This window comes from Filicampus tigris, chromosome 22 (genome assembly GCF_054856515.1).
Source record: "Filicampus tigris isolate MCC_2025a chromosome 22, RoL_Ftig_1.0, whole genome shotgun sequence".
In the NCBI taxonomy this organism is placed as follows: domain Eukaryota; kingdom Metazoa; phylum Chordata; class Actinopteri; order Syngnathiformes; family Syngnathidae; genus Filicampus; species Filicampus tigris.
Window position 1 is genome coordinate 6,534,783 of NC_141238.1, and position 20,269 is coordinate 6,555,051.

The window sequence follows — 20,269 nt, forward strand, 5'->3', positions numbered from 1 at the left end:
ACTATATAAATATATATTAAAAAAAAAAAAAAATCCTTAACCTTGTTCAAGCGTTATTTAACAATTTTTCAGATTTGCATATTGTAGTAATTTTTTGGACAATTTTCATCTTTATCAAATTCTAACAAAAACTTCAAGGAGCAACCAGGGTCATAGCCGACAGTAAATGAAGTTCTCCAAAATTTCAAAATGACAGAAAATTAAACTTTCACATGACTTTGTTTTGATTCCAACACTGTTTTAAATTGATTTATTATCAGCCATCAGATTTTTTTAAAAAGGCCGATGCCGATATGAATCAAAACGCAGACTATCGGCACCGATAATCGGCCCGTGCGAGATGTCTATCCCTACTTTGTGGCAATACACCACGTCATGATGACGGATATTTGCTTTCGGAAAACTTTTCCGTTTCTATTTTGACACGGCGTTGGATCTGGCGTCCGGTGAGACGCGTCAAAAATCCTGCACAAAGGCGCTCACTTACTCGTCCAAAATAACTGTAATTAAGTATGCAAATAACACGAGAATCCCTCAGAGGTTCAGACAATCTATATGTCAATGAGCACGGCCAGATAAGAGGCAGGAGGCGGTAAGGAAGGCATAAACGCTACTTGTAACTTTGCACGCTCGCACCATTCGATACGCAGCCTCTTCCAGTAATTACTGTGCTGTTGCAGCATCCCGTTTTTTTTGGGGGGGGCGGAGTGTTCGAAATGTGATCGCTGTCTGTCAAAGATTACACACGCCGTGCCAGATGGTTTATGCGCGGCGGCCCAACTCGAACGGACGAAGTTTTACCTTCCCTTCATCTTCATTTGAACGGAATTCATTAGGGATGTAACGATTCATCGATTTAAAATCGATTTGAACTGCTTCAAATATGCATCGGCGTAAAAGATAAAAGAATCGATATTGAAATTTTGATCCCAAATTATAACAGTCAAATCTATTGTCCATGTATTAATTTTCATGTTTAGTCCTGGCACTAACAAAAATGTGATTAAGCAGTTAAAATGATTAGTTTATGTTCAAGTTTTTTACAAAAAGCTATTGTTAGTAGCAAGGGAAAAATGCAGATGTTAAAATAAAAACATATTTTGGTTTTAAAAGGAGTCATTCATTTTATTTTATTTTTTTTTAATCGAATTGAATCGAAATCGGGAACTGAAAATTGAAAATCGAATCGAATCAGGCCTTGCGTGAATCGTTACATCCCCAGAATTCATTATTTCGGGGCAATTCATCGTGATTTCGATTTTCATAAACACCCTGAATACAGCGTGTTCCTTGCAGCAATAGTTTTGACGAGCGACTTTTAAGCTGTGTATTGACACCCCACTTGGATTGTACCGTAAAACTAAACAGAATAAAGAGTAAAAGTACGCACTTTGTATATTTAAATAGAATAAATAGTTTGTTTCATCTAAATTGCTAGCTTAAAGCTAGCACTCAAATGGACAACCCTATCGACCAGCAAGCAAAAATTTGCATTGGGCATCGTTTGCTAGTTGAATGAATGCAACATTTTGAAATCAATGAATGATTGTGTCGAGTAATCGTGATTTCATTTTTAATAAAAAATAATCATGATTTGTTTTTGTTTTTTTCCCCCCAAAATAGCCCAGCCCTAAACCGCACTGTAACAGGGATCACAAATTTTGTTTTTTTTCCATTGCAGTGCGTTATGTATGTGAGATTCACTCGCCAGACGGTAGCCAATTTTGCCATTTCAAGCCAATAAATAATGCAGTGTTTCCCTTTGCCAGGATGAGTGAGCGACACACGCAGGTTGGAAGCAAAGGGCTTTTACTCGTCATGGTGCTCGCCATCAGCCTCTGGGACATGTCTGAGGGCTCGACAGGTGAGTCTTTTGGCGTCTTGCTCCTCAACACATCACCGTGGAAACCACTGAGTCTCATGGGCCTTATATTCCCTGAAATAAAAAGCCGTGTCTCATATTTTGAACTAAGCTAGCAATCGAGAGCCCATAACTTCTCCATGTATGGCGTTGCAACAAATATATGAGCATAACATTATGGTAATCCTAATTATTGTTTTGGTCGTCAAATCCTGATGTAGTGACTCTGAATTGTTAAACAATTAAAAACGCATCACGGAGTTTTGCCCTTAATCATTATAGAATGCAAGGGCACTTTCAGAGGATTATCAATCAGTCTTCACATACATTGGGATTAGACACAGCAGCGCCGCAAAATGGGAACTCATCTAAAAGGAGACACCAGCAAAATATCGTCAAAATATCGTTGCCTCAAAAGCCCGTACATGCAGCCAGGAATAAAAGCTTTATATGCATTCTGCGTGCTTGAAGATTAGCAGCAAGCGACGGCCTCAGGGCTCGTCGTCGCTTTTGCTCTTTGGCTGATGGAGTGTTCACATTAATCAATCATATATCATCCAGACATCAGAGGAGGGGGACTCGAGTCACGTGACTTAAGAGTTAGTTGCCAGGTCAAGGACTTGGGACGGATTCGACTTGAACTACAAGTTATGTTTGCATTTGAAAATTGGCATTTTTAATAGCGATAGACCGATGTGTTTTTTTCAGGGGCAATGCCGATTATTAGTAGTCAAGGCGACCGATAACCGATATTTGGAGCCGATGTGATTTTTTTGTAAAAAAGAAAATATTGACATCAAAATGTAAAAAAAAAAAAATTCTTAACTTTGTTGAAACATCTTTAAGCATATGTTTGTTTAACAATTTGCATAATGTTGATTTTTTTTTTTTGGTATTATTTTTACTGTAAACGACCAAGGGTCGTCAGCATGCCTTGAAATGAAAACACTTTAAAAAAAAAATAGCTCCATATAGTTTTCGACAATAAATGAAGTTCTCCAAAATTTTCAAAAAGACCGAAAATTAAACTTTCACATATCTTTGTTTTGATTCCAACACAGTTTTGAATTGATTTATTATCGGCCATCAGATGTTTTAAAAAGGCCGATGCCGATATTCGTCAAAACGCAGAATATACCGATTTCTTTTTAAAAGTCAGGCGAAGCACGTATCATGCCAGTAGAGCCAAAGATTCTTCCATTTAGACATACAGAGATTGCTTTTGCAATTGTTACGAAGCTACAATACAACTCTTCATTCCTTCTCACAGACTAAACTATGGACACATTCCAAATTCTTAACTTCATTCATGTTCAAAGATGAGGTCACACACAAAACGCTCTTCGGGGATTTTGCCGTGTTGCCAAGCACCAAGCAACTGGAAGCGAAGAAGTTTTGAACACACAAGTGGTGCTTTACACAAAAAAAAAAACACCCCACTTGAGTAATTTGAGCTAATTGTATTGAGCCCAACTCCACTCAATCCCTTCCTCGTTAAAAGTGTTGTCAAGCTTTGTAAACCCGGCGAGATCAATTACCAAGTTGGTAACACTACAAGCGGAGGCCAAGCCACACGTTTGATCACTCGGCCATTCGCGCCGACAGCACGCGGCCGCGCGCGATAGGTGGCGCGCCCGCGCCGCCCCTGGTGGACGGGATGTCCATTTGCGAGCATGATGGATACGCACCTCTCTTCCCTTTGTCGGCCAATTAGGCGGAAGCGTGCCTCTTTGATGCGCTCGCCTTTGACTGGCAGGGACGCGCACTCGAGGCGCTCATCATTTTAGCAGGAAGAGGATGCGAATAATCTCCCATCCTATTTCTCTCTGATAACCATTGCGGCACGCTAATTTCCCCTGTGCGTTGTGTCTGTGGCTGTAAACCTGTTGTAATTCAGGGCATGAAACCAGCCCAGCACAAATCCAAAACACGCCAAATTAATTTGTTAGCTGAGAAGAAAGAGCGAGATGAAGAATTCTTCCTCTCGGAAAAAATAGGTCAGATCAGTTCAATGCATATGGAACGGAAATGGCGGGGTAGACGGGTGTAAATGGTGGCGTTTTTACGGGCAAAATCTTTGGATTTGTGGTTATCAACTCATTCACTGCCACTGACGAATTTACTTGTCTTTTCACAGTCCGGCCATTCAATCCGAGGAATTCATTTATATTTTTTTCCCAAATGTTTTCAACCGTTAGGATAAAGGAGGATCTGAAAATATCTGGCAGTGAATGAGTTAATTCTGCCAGGGGGGGTTACGTTGATCTGTTATCTTTCACCAAATTACTACAAAAAAATTAAGAAATAAAAAGTATCCTTTAAATTCAGTTGTTCCCAGCAAAGATGAGTGACAGCCCACACATTAATGATTTCATTGATAATTAAAAATTAAAAATTAAGGTAAAAAAAAAACAAAAAAACACATTCCATAATACAATTTGAGGCCCATAAAATGAAAGTGTAGTATCATTAAAAAAACTAATTTTCAACATGATAAAAATAAATTGTGGGATATTAACTCATTCATTGCCAGATATTTTCAGACCCTCTTTTACCCTAACGTTTGAAATTTTTTTTTAAAAATCTCAATAAGTTAGCTGCACTGTGAAAAGACGAATAAATATGTCAATGGCAGTGAATGAGATAATGATGCAAGTGACAAGTCTGCACAGTAGCCTCTATAGTTGTCTTCATAAGAATCGGAATTTTCTACCCCATTTAATATCAGATCTAAATGTATATCTGAAGCAACACTTATCAATATTAGCATACATCTGCATGCATTTGTGATTTAGTCATAGGATCCGCAAAGACAATTTCCCCTGCACGAGAGTTGTAAACGGCACAAAAAAACGCGTTCCGATTATCATTGCCATCAGTCCCTGCGAACAAGGCAAAGTTGGCATCGTTTGCAGTTTCCTCGCATTCTCCCGGGACCAAACCGCACATACCGCCCAGTATTTTCAGCACCGTGTTGCAAAAAACAAAACAAAAAAAAAACAACAACAACAAAAAAAAAAAAAAAAGAAGTCGCATCACTTCTCAGTGAAAGCAATCTCAGTTCAAGGGATTCACTGAGACGACATCTTCCGTGTGAAAAAACAAATACGTTCGCAGTGGGTATCGGGTTCACAATGGTACTTCTCGGGATGCGATCTAATGTTGAGCGTCAAAAAAAAAAAAAAAAGAAAAGGAAGCTGGGTGACAAATGAGTCACCGACTCGCACGGCGGCATCTGAATTTGACGGAACTTAAAGCTGAGGATTCATCCGTTTAGACTTCTAAATAAGAACAAACTTCAAAAGGGGTCGAGGAGGAACTCGAGTCGGCGTGTTGAAATGAACGCTTTACATTCCCGGCACACAATATAGGACACCATTTCGCCCGCGGTGCTGCGCTCCAACGTAATAATGTGAGTTGCTTATGCATCATTATGTAAATACGCAAATGTATTCTAAAGCCGTGCTGCCGTGTCGTCTCTCTTATTCGGCAGTTTTCACCGGGTGCTCAGAAAACGGCTGTGACGTCAAACATGAGCCCGCGCCAAACAGGTGGTCTTCCCAAAGTTGAAAAACTGCTTATTCACGCTCTGCCCCCCCCCCCCCCCCCCCCCCCCAGGCGTGAAAGACAAACGCATCCGGAGCAAGTGGAGCGGCTTAAACGTGTGCTCGACAAGTGTTGCCAGAATCTCTCCAAAGCGACGCGCTTGGCGCCGAGAGTTCCCGATTGGATACGGGGGCTCTTCTTGGATGCCCGCTTAGCTTTTTTTGGGCGCCAAACACACGCGCAGAAAAGCATCTCGGTCTGGCGTCTGAATGTATTTGCGAAGACGGCTTCGGAATGGCATCGCCGTTCCTTAAGAATTGTGCCCACGCGTTTGTTATGTGGTCCAAAAACGGCAATATTTCAGCGGACCTCATTAGAGCGTGCTACTTTTCATTATTAAATTGTGTCTCTCTTGAGATGAGATCATTCATTCAGTGTACCGTATAAAAAGGTTAAAAAAAAAAATTTTGGGGGGGGGGGGGGTGGTTACTGTAAGCGAACGCTATAAAAGCTCCGTTGAAAAGCGCAGACAATTACAATCGCGTCCAGATTCTACCGTTTGCCGTGGCGGAGGTATCGTCAGAAGGGGGACGCCTCATGAAAATGTCACAAGCGGTTAATAGGGGAAGGATCCGCTGAGGCTCTAAATAATTCAGACTGGAGCCGGGATCTGGAAATTGGCTCCGAGTTCTGCAGCGCTGCACTTTCGCCGTTCGCCAATCGGACTGCTGCCCGGGCAGAATTGGTTCTGTCCTACAGTTACTGGCTGGATTAAAAAAAAAAAAAAATATATATATATATATATATATATATATATATATATTTGTGCAACACTGATTGGTTATGTTGACTACAGTTACTTAAAGAGCTACTGAATTCAGAAAAAAAAAAAAAAAGTTACAAAGCAATTTATTTAACCTTAAATACAGATTATGAGTACGTTTGCCTCGTGATCAATGCGGCGTTACCAATGGCGACGGCCAAGCTGCTCATTCCCCCGGGGCATTCCAAAGCAGCGTGCCATCCAAAGCATTTTTGAACGACTCAATCGACGATCAATCGCCTCTGTTTGCATATCGCGGCTTTCAAAGGCGCGGAATTCACTCCCTCCGCGAAAAAGGCCTGGCGAAAGATGCGCAAGCATTACGGGAACTAGAGACGGTGGCGATTCTTCATTGAATGACGCGGACAAGAAAATCGGGGCCTTGTACAAGAGGAGAGTCCTTAAAAGAAAATGGGCTGTCTCCTTTGGCGAGTATTAGCGCTGAGAGAGATGAAAGAGGTGTTGTAAAGGCCCCGGGAGCGATGCTCTTATGGGACTCCGTCCAAGGCCACGAGTGGAGGGTAATAACTCACTACGCGGCGTAGGATTAAACACTGATTGTTCCCTTGTTTCCCCCCCCGCTCTCTCTCTCTCTCTCTCTCTCCGTGTCATCTCTCCAGCAGCGCAGCATGTTCCCACGGGCACCTGCGAGGTGGTCGCCTTGCATCGCTGCTGCAACAAGAACAAAATCGAGGAGCGCTCGCAAACCGTCAAGTGCTCCTGCTTCCCGGGCCAAGTGGCCGGCACCACCAGAGCCGCCCCCTCCTGTGTCGACGGTAGCCTTTGTCACGATATGTCCTACGCTTACGTGCTGTTGTTGAGATGAGAGCCCATTCATGCGATCAGAAGGATGGCGGCTAGCCGCTATTTTCGGGAGGCTAATCCAGTAAGCGATTTATTAGACGCTGCCATGTGTGCAGGTATTATTTCGGTCCACTTGGTGTCACGTCCTCACTTTCTGCTGTCGTATCCGTGGCGAAGTGCGTGTCGTGGTTACTCTTTGACCACTTGCGAAGCCGTTTCTATATGTTCAAGTAGCGATGGTAGGCTATGTTAAATTAGCTAACAATGATGTGTTGGCGGCATTAATCCAAATGAAAAAAATAATCATCGCAAAGCTTCGAGGATGAAATTTTGCTATGAGAAGCTTTTTTGGGGAATTGTTTTTTTTTTTTTTTGTTGCAGCTCTAGTTATTGCCAAATATAAGAGACTGTTTTTGTTTATTTATTTTTTAAATCACTCGGTCGTTAGTCTACTTGCACTACGGCAAAGAGTGGCTAGAACTGCAGTAAAAAAAAATTTAAAAAATTTAAACTTGGAGCGGAAGTCAACCCAAACATATTTTTTTCCAAGAATATGTTCTATGCAAGCCCACTAGTTGAAACACGGCATTCTGATTAATATTGCATTTGTGGGGTAAGAGTTAATCCACCCGTGTTCAGCCATCTCAGGGGGCGGCCATTTTGTCACTTCTGTCGACTGAAAATGACATCACGACTACTCAGGGCTCTGGTAACGACCAATCACCTGTTTTCTGAAGCTGAGCCGTGATTGGTTATTACCTGAGCCCTGAGTAGATGTGAGGTCATTTTCGGTCGGCAAAAATGACAAAATGGCCGCCCCCTGAGATGGCTAAAAACGGGTGGATTTTGCTGCATAACTAAATATGTTTGGACTGACTATACTACTGTATATCATCTTTAATAGTTTTCCTTTAATGACAACTGTGTCTCTTAACACGCTAATATGTCCGACCTCAAGCTCAGCACATTCGGCGAACGACTTTGCTTTGGTCGAGCTTTCGTTCTAAACTCTGGATCCAATTGTGTTTGACCTATTCCTTGACATTTTAGTATTGACATTTTCTGCAAATTAGAGCTGCGAGACGCCGGCCTCAGTTTAGCGCTCGGCGGGTGTTCTCGGCAAAAGTGACCAGCACTTAACCTTTTAATTATTCCTTTTTTCCTCCAAGATGGAATTACCTTTAACTGCGCTCTGTGTGAGACGGCCTGGTCCTGATAAATCATCTCATGAGCCTCCATCTGAGAGGACGTACGCCGACTTGAATAATGCTTCAAAAACAGCGACCTGGCCCCCTTGCGTTATGAAAATATCGCATTAGCGGCGCTTCTAATTCCAAACGGACGAACGCGCGCTCCCAAACAAACATTCTCAACTCGATAAGCCACCGCTCATTACACAAAATGCGCTTCTTGTTAACGAACGAGTTCAAGGTCAAAGCCGTTCTCTAGCGGCCGCGATGAGAACAAATGAATAAGCATCACACTTCCAGATGTTTCCAGCCATCACAGTCGCATCATTAACCATTAACCGAAACACATGCAATGGCCTCTTTGTAGTTAGCATTTGACAAGGAACCTTGCCGGCTTTTTTAATAGCCATCTGCCCGCCATTGACCCCATCCGCATTTTCCAACGGCGCTGCTGCTACGGACGCTATCAAGTGCGTGCGATTCAAATTGATTTCCGTCTCCATATTTTTTTTTTTTTTTTCGATTGATTGGTTTATAACAGACAATGGTGATTCCCACATCGTTTCGCCGCAATTGACTATTGAGGCTGCGGTGTTACGCGCAGATTACAGCAGCCATCGTCCTCCGCTAATGCTAAAATGAAAGAGATGTGTGATATTGATAATAGCGTCTGTTATAGGCCACGCTGCATCGCATTGGACTGCGCCAGTGTACGGATGTTGTGACCTGCGAGTCCGAGTTTGAATTCCCGCGTATGCATTTTCTCAAAGTGGCTGCTAACGTTTGGAGAATAGCTTCAAATATCGATACTATAAATGCCAATGTTGGTGTCGCTATTGCCCGATATCAGTGTCATGAGATGAAGACTTGCGTTTTTGTTTGGACCTTTAAAAATAGCATTTAAATCGACCTGTGAAAGGAATATTAATTGTATACTTGACACTTTTCTCCTGCTTATAAACGTTGTCCAAAATCCATAGTCCAAATCAAGATTCATAATCCCAATGGAAAAATTGAACGGTTATGAAAATTCAGTCAGATTAGCCGTCTCATGATGTATCAACTTTGAGTATTAAAGCAGCACTGGGCGAGAATTCGACCTTAATATTTTTTTTTTTTTCACAACTCTTTTGATGAAACATTGACTTGCAAGTAGTCGAATGGGACTTTTGTCATGCCCTGGGGGTGGGGTCTGTATCGTTATTTTACTGGCACTAAGCAACTTTGGGGTAGGATGGGAGCAACCCTGGCACACACAAAAAAAAAAAAAAATACAAATGTCCTGAATTGCTTTACGGCATACTCACTCATACTGACAGAAGTCGATTTGAACGTCTACGCGCTGTTACTGGTAAGGCAGAAACCCCAAAACAAACCAAAAAACAAAAGTATTATTTAAACAAAATTAGATTCATTGCCACATCGCTATTCATCTTTCACACAGCCGCTGGAAATAGAAATGCCATTCAGTCCAACTTGCAGGCCAGCGAGAGCTCACGTGGTTGACTTTTGTCAAAACACGAAAGTTTTTGTCCACATGGCGCCGCCATCGTCAAACAAAAACTGACATATGACACAGTGTCGCTTTAAACAATATCAGTGTCAGTATTCATCCGAAATTCCCTCGATATAGGACGCCAAAATCTACCAAAGGTGTAAATGCGAGCGGTTGCTTGGTTATATGTGCCCTGTGACTGGCTGCCAACCAGTCCAGGATGTCGACGTGTTTTGCAGCCTCCATAGTGGAGCAGAAGTGGTGGTGTCAGATGCACCCGTGCCTTGACGGCGAGGAATGCAAAGTCCTTCCCGATCTGAAGGGATGGAGCTGTGCCACCGGGAACAAAATCAAGACCACAAAGGTAGGGATTTTTGGAGCGGCAAACACGTCTGTTGAGCAGGAATCAACTTGTTGAACGTGACCTTACGCGCTTTGGGCCAAAGTCAACAAGCTTCTCTCGTGTTTCCCCGGGCCACGTCGGGTTGAAAAGCAGCTAATGTTTGCAGCCGGGCCTCCGGGGGGGAGGGGGCGGGGCCTCCGATCAATGGTCTGCCATGTCTCCTTAGCACTTTCAAGACACTTTGATCACCCAAACTGGCCAATTACTCGCTCCAATTACCTGCTTTTAACGTTGTAACGCGACGCCCGTATCCTTCAGTGTGTTATGATGACCCATAGACTTTGCTTCTGCCTCGCTCCATGTGCTTAATTATTTAAAAGTGTCCACACCACACCTGCCTGGAGCTGGCAGCCTGGAGCCCGGGGCTATTGATTCAGGGACTTGTCGGGACCTCAAAAGCGCGATGTATATTTGTTTAACTTTTTTTCCCCCAGGAAGGATGCAGAAGCGAGGTTTGGAATTCTACTGCGCCGCTGCTGATTAAATCGGATTCAAATATGTTGTTTTTTTTTTTTTTGTTGTTGTTGTCTTTCTAACATGGATGATGGGGAAAGATTTCCGCCGATAGGGACCAGCTTTGGTAACATCACATACTTCACCAGGGGACTCCAGGTGAGATATTTTGGTTCATCGACACCCTTGTATTATTTATAATTGTGCTTCACAATTTCATTGCAAAAGGTGTTAGCACAGAAAGTGAGAAGACAACCCGCTCTCAGCATTTCCTACCGAGTTAAATTGAATCATTCATTTAACGCACGCCTGATATATGATTCGCTACAATATCCATTGAATTACTTGGGTCCCCCCCCCCCAGGTCCTCTTCCGTGTATATTTTTAACAAATAAAACAATGAACTAATCAACTTCAGTTAGAGTTGTTAACTTACTAAAGAATAGGATTTGTAGTTTTTTAAGCGTTCACTACGACCACTTGACAAAACTCGACCAAAAAAGTGCGGCGCAAACAGTGAGCCATAAATCCGCCAGTGAGCCATAAATCCGTCAGTCGGTCAAAAATCATACTAGAAAAATAATGCCAACCAATCTGTGGCTTCATCACTTGCACTTTCTCATGTAACAATGATATGTAAACGTATGGACTTTATCTGGACACGATAAAAATCTTATTTTCAACGGTGCCATTGCGACAACTACAATTATTGTTTCTATGCCTGTCTTTTCGTCAAAGCAGCGCAAAGGTTTTACTTCTGCATATTTGAATCGCTCACATCGTCCATTGAGTGTTTACCGACACAATATGGGCAGAGTTGAGTTTGCGGTTTGTCAGCTTTCCGTTTCCTGCTGATATTCCAGGTGTATTATGACCTAATAATCCTGCCTGCGGCTTTAAACCAACCTTATTATCATAAACCCAGTCGGTGTTGTAGACAACTCAACGACATAAACACACGCTGCACACCCGCTGTGTTAGCACTTCACAGTGTGGAAGATAAGCCTTTGCGCATTAAATTAGCACCTGTCAGACACCAATTAAGACTGCAAAGTGTTTTATTTTTTATTTTTATACGATCATCCAACTGTTGTTATAACCATTCGCACCCTTCCTGAAGAGATCCGGCGCACAGCCACCGCTAAAGATGAGCATTTCAGACCTTTGTCTTCGCTAGGCGCAAATTACTCTCAAATTAGCGGCGCATTCATCACACGCAGAGTTTAGGATCGGAATCTTAGCGGAAACAACATTTACTGCTCACGAGGGATGTGACGATTCACTCAAGCTCCGATTTGATTCGGTTTTGCGATTTTCAGTTCCCGATTTTTGATTGGATTCGATTTTTTAAAAATTGCTAATGTGCCTGTCTCCGTGCACGAGTGCGGTTCTGCAGCCATCCGCAAACGCAACACGCAATGGCGCAAAAACATCACTTGATTCACACATTCAAAATGTGCTGTGCCTCTGGAATGAAAAAACCTTTCAAGACATCAGTTTCTCGATGAATTTCATCAACTCGATTTTCGATGAATCGAAAATCCGATTAATCAGGGCAAATCGATTTTAAATCGGTTTTCGTTTACTCGTTACATCCCTACTGCTCACTGGTCAGCTCGATGCTGCGACGACCTACTGTTATTTTCGAGCGATGGATCTGCCGCACGGGGCTCCCGATGCATTATTCAAGACAATCTGAGCATATTGTTTACATCAGGGGTTGGCAAAGCAGGTTCTTCTCTCAATTCTAAAGACAATCCCTGTCATTTTATGATTCAAATATACTATTTTAGATGGACATTTTAACTTTTTTTTTTTAAGTGACCTCACTCATCATCATCGAAAAAAAAAAAATTTGCCAATGCAAAGTTGGGTATCCCTAACAAGTTGGACGATGGCTTCTTGGAGTCGGTCAATTCAATCAGTTCGTGGCAGCTGACAGGAGGTTTGAATCGATGGAGGGAGCCGTCACAAAAGGTTGCTCGGCACACTCCCCTCTACCGGAATGTTCTTTTCCGGCGAGAGCAAAGGAGCCGGCAGTCAGCCGACTCGGACGGCCTTGACAGGCAATTTCATGTGCGAAGCTTCAAGTCGGGAGCACACGCGTCCAACTTAGCGCCGTCTTTTTCCGAAGCGCGGGAAACATTCCCACCTTAGAAACAGGGGTCGTTAAGTTCACCCCTGCTGATGCTGCTGATCCTCTTTGGATGGCTCTGAATTCAAAGGCAAAGCGCAGAGGGAAAATGAGAATTCCAATCAGGTGGCTGTTTGTTTCACCTTCTACTCACACCGACGCTCTCGTCTCCCTTTAGTGCACATGAAAAGGCAACTGCAAGAATATTAAATGGCCTCAAGAGTTAAATAATGTGAATTTCTTTACCGCTTTGCCAACTTTTTGCCAGCAAGTGTGGGCTGAGGTCTCACGACTCTTTCTTGGATGTTCTTTTAGAAAAGTCGAGTCTTCACTCTGCGTTGCTCCTCACGTTCCTGATCAGCAAATTTTCTGCTAGGTCAGGCCTTCGCAATCTCTTTGGGTCCAAGGACCTCTTATAATCCGAACTACCACCTTTGTGTATTAGTGCTGTCAAGTGATTAAAATGTTGTAATTAATCGCAAAATTTTCCATAATTGATCGCGATTAATTGCATTTTCCAACAACAATTTTTTACGAAGCTTGGAGCCGATACTTTGAGTAAAATCTTGGAATTCATGTGGGGGAAAAAAACAAAAGTATATTTTGATTCAAAGACTGTTCCAATAACTTTCATTGATCCTTGAATACGATTCTTTTCCTGTCAAACACACCGGTTGAACGACGCACCAAAGACGTACAACTAATATGGTATTTGAATTTGGCTGTGCAAAGCGCGCAAATTATTTTGCATTTCTCCAATGAGCCGTTGAGCGACTTTTCAAAGTCAAACTATGTAAAAGTCCGTCTTTCCTCTAAGTTTGGCTGCACAGTGAGCAGGGGTCCGCTGCTACAGGAAGTGAGTTAACTGAGTTAATTATTTTTAGTGCGCTATAAAATTGAAATTAATCTCCATAGTTAATGCTTTTAATTTAACAGCCTTAACTTGCCAAATTACTGTCGGCACTGTTCAATTTTAATGTGTCCTGTTTTGAATCACAGGTGAATCAAAAGAGAAGAGGCTGCCAACGCAAAGAACTTTTCTGTAAATAGACTGCAGCGAATCCTTGGAAAACTGAATGCCTCATGAACTGTATTGGACATCCAATCAGAGACGTGGATTTCAATAAGAGGACTCTTTTGAAAGAAGCCTTATCAGACAACCGGATTTGCTCTCTTATACCGTACTGCTTGTAGTGGATTACAATGGTGAACTTTGCCTAAGTGTTCAATTCTAGAGTCATGCGTCCTCGACAGGTTTTGCTTCTTCAGCCGGACGACGGCGGCGGCGGCGAGCATCGTGGCTGACACGAACCAAGTAGCGTGATGAAAAACATGTACTGTAGCCGAGTAGCGGAGATATTCAGGAGGATCTTCAAAGAAGTGCACAACCACACCGACGCGTCGCTGCCGGAAATGTTTGATGTCATCATGCAACATGTTTTCCTTTCTCCATTTATCAAAATGCACATGGCTGCAGCGGCTATCTTTACAAGCAGCCGGCGGCAGCTAGCAGAAAGTCGTTTTTTTTTTTTTTCTTTTTTTCGTCCTTTGTCTTTCAATCAATTTTCTGGCAGCTTCTGCGATTTTGCCGCCCTAAATCAGATCCCTGGGGTTCAAGTCTGACTATTGAGATATATTACAAAAAAAAAAAAAATTCCACTGAGTGGCTAAGAACAACATTCACATGACTGTTTTCAATCCAAATACGACATTGTCTGAGTAAGTGATGACATCAGTAATAAACTGTGGTTGTGTCATTGATGACTTGTGTTTTTGAGTACTGGCATTTCCTTCCCTCAAGTGCATGAGTGGAACATAACGCAAGTAACAAAAGTGATGCGGATTGCTACCAGTGGCTGAAAAATAATCACTGTTCATATCCTGCCACTAGAAGAGACAATTATGTCAAGTTTCACTCCCAACATCCCAAATAACCCCAAAAAATTAGCAAGCAAACAGGTCAGTATGCAAACGTTTGAAAAAAGTCAAAAGTGGGACGTTACAGGCCTCTATTTTTCCAATATTATGATGCTATGAGGTTTGATAGAGCGCCTCGTTGCCAGCCATGAGTACACACACGTCACGCAGAGAAAGATTTAAGAGAGAGGAGGGCAGACAGCTTTTAAAAAATTAAAAACTCCAACTTAACAGCCAGTGTGTGGACCAGGGCTTCGGGCTGTTGTGTTCATTTCCGAGTGCCTGGTTGTCAGCCACGAGTGCACGCATTTCGCAAAGAGAAAGAAGGAAGACGGAGGAGGAGGAAATTTGGGGGGGGGGGGGGAAAGTTTGACAGCCAGTGTATGGACCGGTGCTTTGGGCGGGCTGGCGCATCCATTTTAGAGTGCCTCATCGTTGCGGCACGGAAAAGACCCCAAATGACCAGTTGGGATTTATTCCTGCCACCGTCGGCTAAAAGCGGATTTATTTTCATGACTCAAACGTAGGCAGAAAAAAACGCTACATGAAGTAGACTTAATTTTTCCGTCGTCGTCGTGTTACTTGACAATTGAGCGGGGCGTGGTTAAGGCACATTCAGTGGACACGCCCACAGCCTTCCAGAGCAAGGAGCATTGCTTGATTTTTCACAGTTTTGAAAGCCAAATTTTCGAAAATTTAGCGATTTTTTTTTTTTATTCGTTCAACCGAGTGCTGTGCTACATTCACAAGACGTTTATTTTCACCTGAAAGTCATTTTCAGCCCGTCTCCACTTTTCTGCTGATTCTCGTTCCACCGAGCCTCGTCTTCGGCGGCGCGCCCGCTCTTTCCCAATTGTTGCGGTAAATGCTGCCGTTTAAAAATAGCGCAACGTTCAGACTTTTTTGACAGCTGCAGAAGAATCCCGCGGATGATGCGTTTGAGTTCAATCGGCTGCATTGCTGTCACGGCAAACTTTACGGCTTTACCAGCTTGTCACCTCAGACACGGGACGCCCGTGGTCTCAAATCTGGTCGGTTTGCGGCTCTTCAGAGGAAAAAAAGAAAAAAAACAAAGAAACATCGCAGTCCCGATGGGAGTGAGTCGATTTGAAATGCGCACGCTATTATCCCTGCTGTATCCGAGTTTCTCCGGAGGAAATTTACCACCTTCCACCAGCGCGGAGCGCCGTCCTGCCCGGTGTCACATTGACCCCCCCCCCCCCCTCGAGCCCAATATTTTCTTTACAAAAAAATGAATCAATCCTTTTGAAAAATAACTTGATTTGTTTTTTTGTTTTTTTTGTTTGTCCCCGAAGGGCACATTGATCCTCCTGAAAAGCGCTCCGAAATGACTCGCTGATGAAGCGGTGAAAGGGCTTCATTTTTGAAAACAAATGGCTTTCTAGTTTAGTCGCGGCAGGTTGTTTTGGCCAAGAGCTGCGGGGCATCTTTTCGGCCGGGGGGTTGGACGGGGCTCTTTTCAATCAAACGTTAAATTAACGGCGACCCCCGTCAGTTATTTGTACGACTGGATGATTCGGAACAGCGCCATGATAATCCTCAATCCCTCCTGGCCAGTTTTACTTTTCTTTGCTTTCACGTCTTCTTCCGCGACAAAGATAACGAGACCGTTTGAGTCCGTTTATTAATGTGGGTGGAACTTGGCTTGCCTTATCTTCACTATTCAGAAAAGGTTAAGGACATTTGAACATGAGAAGCCTTTACGTGTGAAATTTCCAAAGTCTGGAAAAGGACAAATTAAGATCACAAGGAAAGGTTAAAGTACATACACCAAACTTTTTTTTTTTTTTTGTGGCTACTTTATATAAGGCCGTCAATGTTATTACGGTGGAACCCCAATTTAACGAACCAGGAAACAAAATTGTCTCCCAGTCCCTTGGTACCTCTCTAAGTCTTTTATTTCCAGAGTTGGCCATTTTGTCAAAGGGAAGCAGATTTAGTCGACTAGAACAGGCTAAAAAGCGCATCGATGTTAGCGGCCATGTTAGCAAGCGCCACTGTCCCATCAAAAGGACTAGCTTAGCATCGACGTTAGCATGCAGCTCAAAAGGAATTTTATTTATGGAGGCGGGCTCGCGCCATTTTTTTTATTTTGTTATTTTGGTGCAGTACACACTTTTTACTTTCTTGCCCTGACATTAACATCCTTGCAATGGGGAAATAATGTACTGTATTGTGAAAGGTAAACCTCCAAATTTATGAATCAGCTCCTTGAGTTCCCCTTGATCTTAAAACACGTTGGACCATGAAAGCAGCTCAAGGAAGTGTCCCGAATTACAGGAAACGTCGACATTTCATTAAAGACATCAAAATTAAGTAAAGGCGAGCAATTATCTGCTTCTTTTTTTTTTTTTTTTTTTTCCCCCCCATTTTCATCCTCGATGCAGTCATTAGAAAAGAACATGAGAAGAATTTCCTCTCTTACCGTATGTTGCATGGCGCTCTAATCTAATGAGGCTCCCGCAATTACAAAGTCTACCAAGGGAAGGGAGCTTATCGATTCTCTGGGAAAAGAAATTTCATTACGGGCGCGCCGTAAAGCCACGGCGCTTGGTAGTTTAATTTCAGGTAATTGCGAAACACAACAATGGGAGTTTTTATTGATAGCGGGCGCAAAATCGAGCGCTGCAGCTAGAGCCTTCCTCCAAACTGTAATCCAATTATTTTGATTTTTTTTTTTTTTTTTTTTTAATTCCGTTCGGTAATGTGATTACGGAGCTCTGCGCCGCTTCTAACGACAACCGCGATTACAATTCAAATGGATTCAAATTTGATATCTTATCGCTTATTTTTTAACGACGGCTGTCGTTGCCCTCGAGGAAGGTTATATTTGGTTATGGGTGGGGGGGGGGGGATTTGATCAAGCAAAAGATACCCGACGAGAGTGCCCACTGACCACGGCGGAGGTGATCCACATACAAGCGAGACGTCTCCAATTAGCGCCCAGATGTATTATTTGATACTCGCCCCGCCCCGCCCCCCCCCCCGCCCCGACTGTGAACCGTTCCTCACCACGCAGGCTCAATTACACGCACATCAGACAAATGGAGGACAGATTCATACTGCTCGGACATACGACACTGGAGAGGCATTATCGCGATGCCATCCCTTACCGTCTCCTTATCTTCCTCGAACTCAACATCACAACACCCAGCGGGGCTGCTAAATAAATAAAAGCTTGTAATTACAGGATCAACGTCGGCGCCACCGTTGATACAAAAACGCCGGCCAATTAAATAGGGGGGGGGGGCAATAAAGCTCCAATTAAAGGCGCCCTGCGGCGGGCTACTGTACACAAACGGAATCGCGCTAACGCCGACCGTTCAATTCATCGTACTCGCCGTCAAAGTGCAAATGACGTCGACTAAAAGCGTTTCCGAGTCGGTGTCTTGCTCAAGGGGCGGGCCCGGGCACCTTTACAGCAACCTGTTCCAATTTCCATATTTTAAGTCTCCCCGAGCTAAATCTCTACAGACTGACTTATTGCTGCCTCTGACTTTATGTAAAAAAAAAAAAAAAAAAAAAAAAAAAAAAAATGACAGGGCTGCATATCACATCAAAAATGTGCACATGCACAATAATAATAAAGGTCAAACTGAATATAAAAAAAAAAAAAGAAAAAAAAAAAACGCCTGCTGCTCTGGGTACCATCAAATTTTAGTGCCGAGGAGATTAAATGTTGCACCAGAGGCGCTCATATTTTTGGGGAGAGCGCAACACCTGTTTTGTGTTTACGTACAGCCAAAAATAGATCAGGAAAAAAGTGACGACCTGGAACAATGTAGAAGACAAAACTATGTTGCCCGACCTTAACATAGCCAAGGCACATTTTGTCGCTCTCGGGCAGAAACATCAATTTCTGCAGGAGCCTCGCAGCATTGTACCTCCTCAAGATTGAATGTAAAAAAAAAAATAAAAAAAAAAAAATCCATCATAGACAACAAAAATAGTTGATTTCCATCAATTTCAGCAGCATAGTCATTTAATAGTTAGCTATTGATTTACTCAGTTTAAAATCTGGGCCTGTTTGCTGGAAAACGAGGCAATAGTGGATACACAGAATATTTGGACCTTCTGTCATCCAAATGAAAAAGATCATTTCATTGTTCCCCCTGTCACTATACGTCTCTGGCATAGACAGATGAACAAAGATACCATACTAAATACTTTTCAGAGCAATGAAACTGGGTAATTTCGAAGGCTCGGCCGATATTTGGCAGAATGAAATCCCGATAACCAATTAATCAGACCATTATTTAACAATATATACAATGAATAAAATTAGTTGTGTTTTTTTGGCCCCTTAACACGGGCAGAACATTTGTTTTACGATACTTTGTCCTTGAGTATTTCTTTAACTGTACAACAGACGGAAAAATAGAAGGTCGGGATGTAGCGATTCACTCAAGCCCCGATTCGATTCGATTTTCAGTTCCCGATTTTCGATTCGATTTTTCGAAAATTGCTACCGCGCTTGACTCTGTGCACTAGTGTGATTCTACAACCATCCACAAACCCAATGATGGATTGGCGCAAAAGCAAAATTGGATCTACACATTCAAAAAGAAAACATTTTCTGGGTGAGTTTAATCGACTCGAGTTTCGATAAATCGATTCATCGGGGCGAATCGATTTTGAATCGAGTTACGATTCATCGTTGCATCCCTAAAGAAGGGGGGAAAAAAATTGGCCGAATGTGAATGTCATAATCTTTGTCTTATATTGTAATTTGTAATGTGCAGCAATCACAGCTTCCACTCTTTTTGCTTTCCAAACTTGGGAGGACTGAACCCAAGATTCCGAGCACTTGGAAATACCCAACCGCCTTATTAAAATGTCTTCACACACACACTTGTCTCGCCTCACGTGAAATCCCAGGCTGACGACAAGATGGCCATCATTTAGCGCCAGTACCCGCCGCTTCCGCCGATGCATGCTTGGCGAGCTTGCGATCATTCCGTGCCCGGTTGGACGGCACCTTGTGTCGATCTGATTATGACGGCGGCAATTGTGAAAAGCAGCCTTCGAGGCTAAAAAGAACAATTCATCCGGCGTTAATTCTTCTGAAATCTTTTCGCTTTCAGTCAACCGAGCGGCTTCGCGTGACGCTTCCGCGGCAATGAACGCACGGGCATCTGGTGCCTGCATTATGTCGGCAGAAATCATTTGGCCCCTCAAAGCCGTCTCGTCATTGTCCGCCCCGCCGACACACATTCCTCATCCTATTGTGATGTAAAAAGTTGAGCGGGAGCGGCTAAAAGCCGCTGCAAATTAGATGCCGCCGGGCATTACATCTAGCGCGACAAAGCGCGGCGAGCCATCAGCGGCGTCCAAAACTACCTGGGAGACGTATAGAGGGGCTGCCAGACGCTAGATTAAGCGCAGGCTGTGTCATTTGCTTTGCTATTGTGCCGAGCTGGCGACAATTTTATTATCGGGACAACCTGGGCCGGATCTACCGAGATAAAAGAAAACCCTCTCACAATAACCAAATAACGAGAGAGAGGAAACAGGCGTTTGCGTGAAAGCAAGTCATTTTAATAACTGCCACATTTGTGAAGGCGCATCACAAATGAACAAATGAGTCTTTTATCGGTTTTGTCAGCCCTTTTTTTTGTTTCC

The 20,269-nt window shown here is 43.1% G+C and overlaps 2 protein-coding genes across 4 annotated transcripts in view; one reads left to right on the forward strand and one right to left on the reverse strand.

Annotated features, from left to right (window-relative positions):
* LOC147126710 (chemokine-like protein TAFA-2) overlaps positions 1 to 14,466 on the forward strand; it is a 35,319-nt gene extending 20,853 nt beyond the window's left edge. For 2 of the 3 annotated variants that reach the window (XR_015084803.1, XR_015084802.1), the window contains exons 2-5: positions 1,770 to 1,864; positions 6,854 to 7,006; positions 9,959 to 10,734; positions 13,709 to 14,466. Coding sequence is in view for 1 of the 3 variants with exons in the window: in XM_086022805.1 (XP_085878931.1) it covers positions 1,770 to 1,864; positions 6,851 to 7,006; positions 9,959 to 10,083; positions 10,677 to 10,706 (406 nt within the window). In the remaining 2 variants the exon portion in view is untranslated. Of the gene's footprint in view, positions 1 to 1,769; positions 1,865 to 6,850; positions 7,007 to 9,958; positions 10,735 to 13,708 lie in introns of all 3 variants that reach the window. The other variant, XM_086022805.1, reaches the window with a different exon arrangement.
* The window catches only part of syn3 (synapsin III), a 191,458-nt gene that overhangs the window by 150,405 nt on the left and 20,784 nt on the right, over positions 1 to 20,269 (reverse strand). The window lies entirely within an intron of this gene.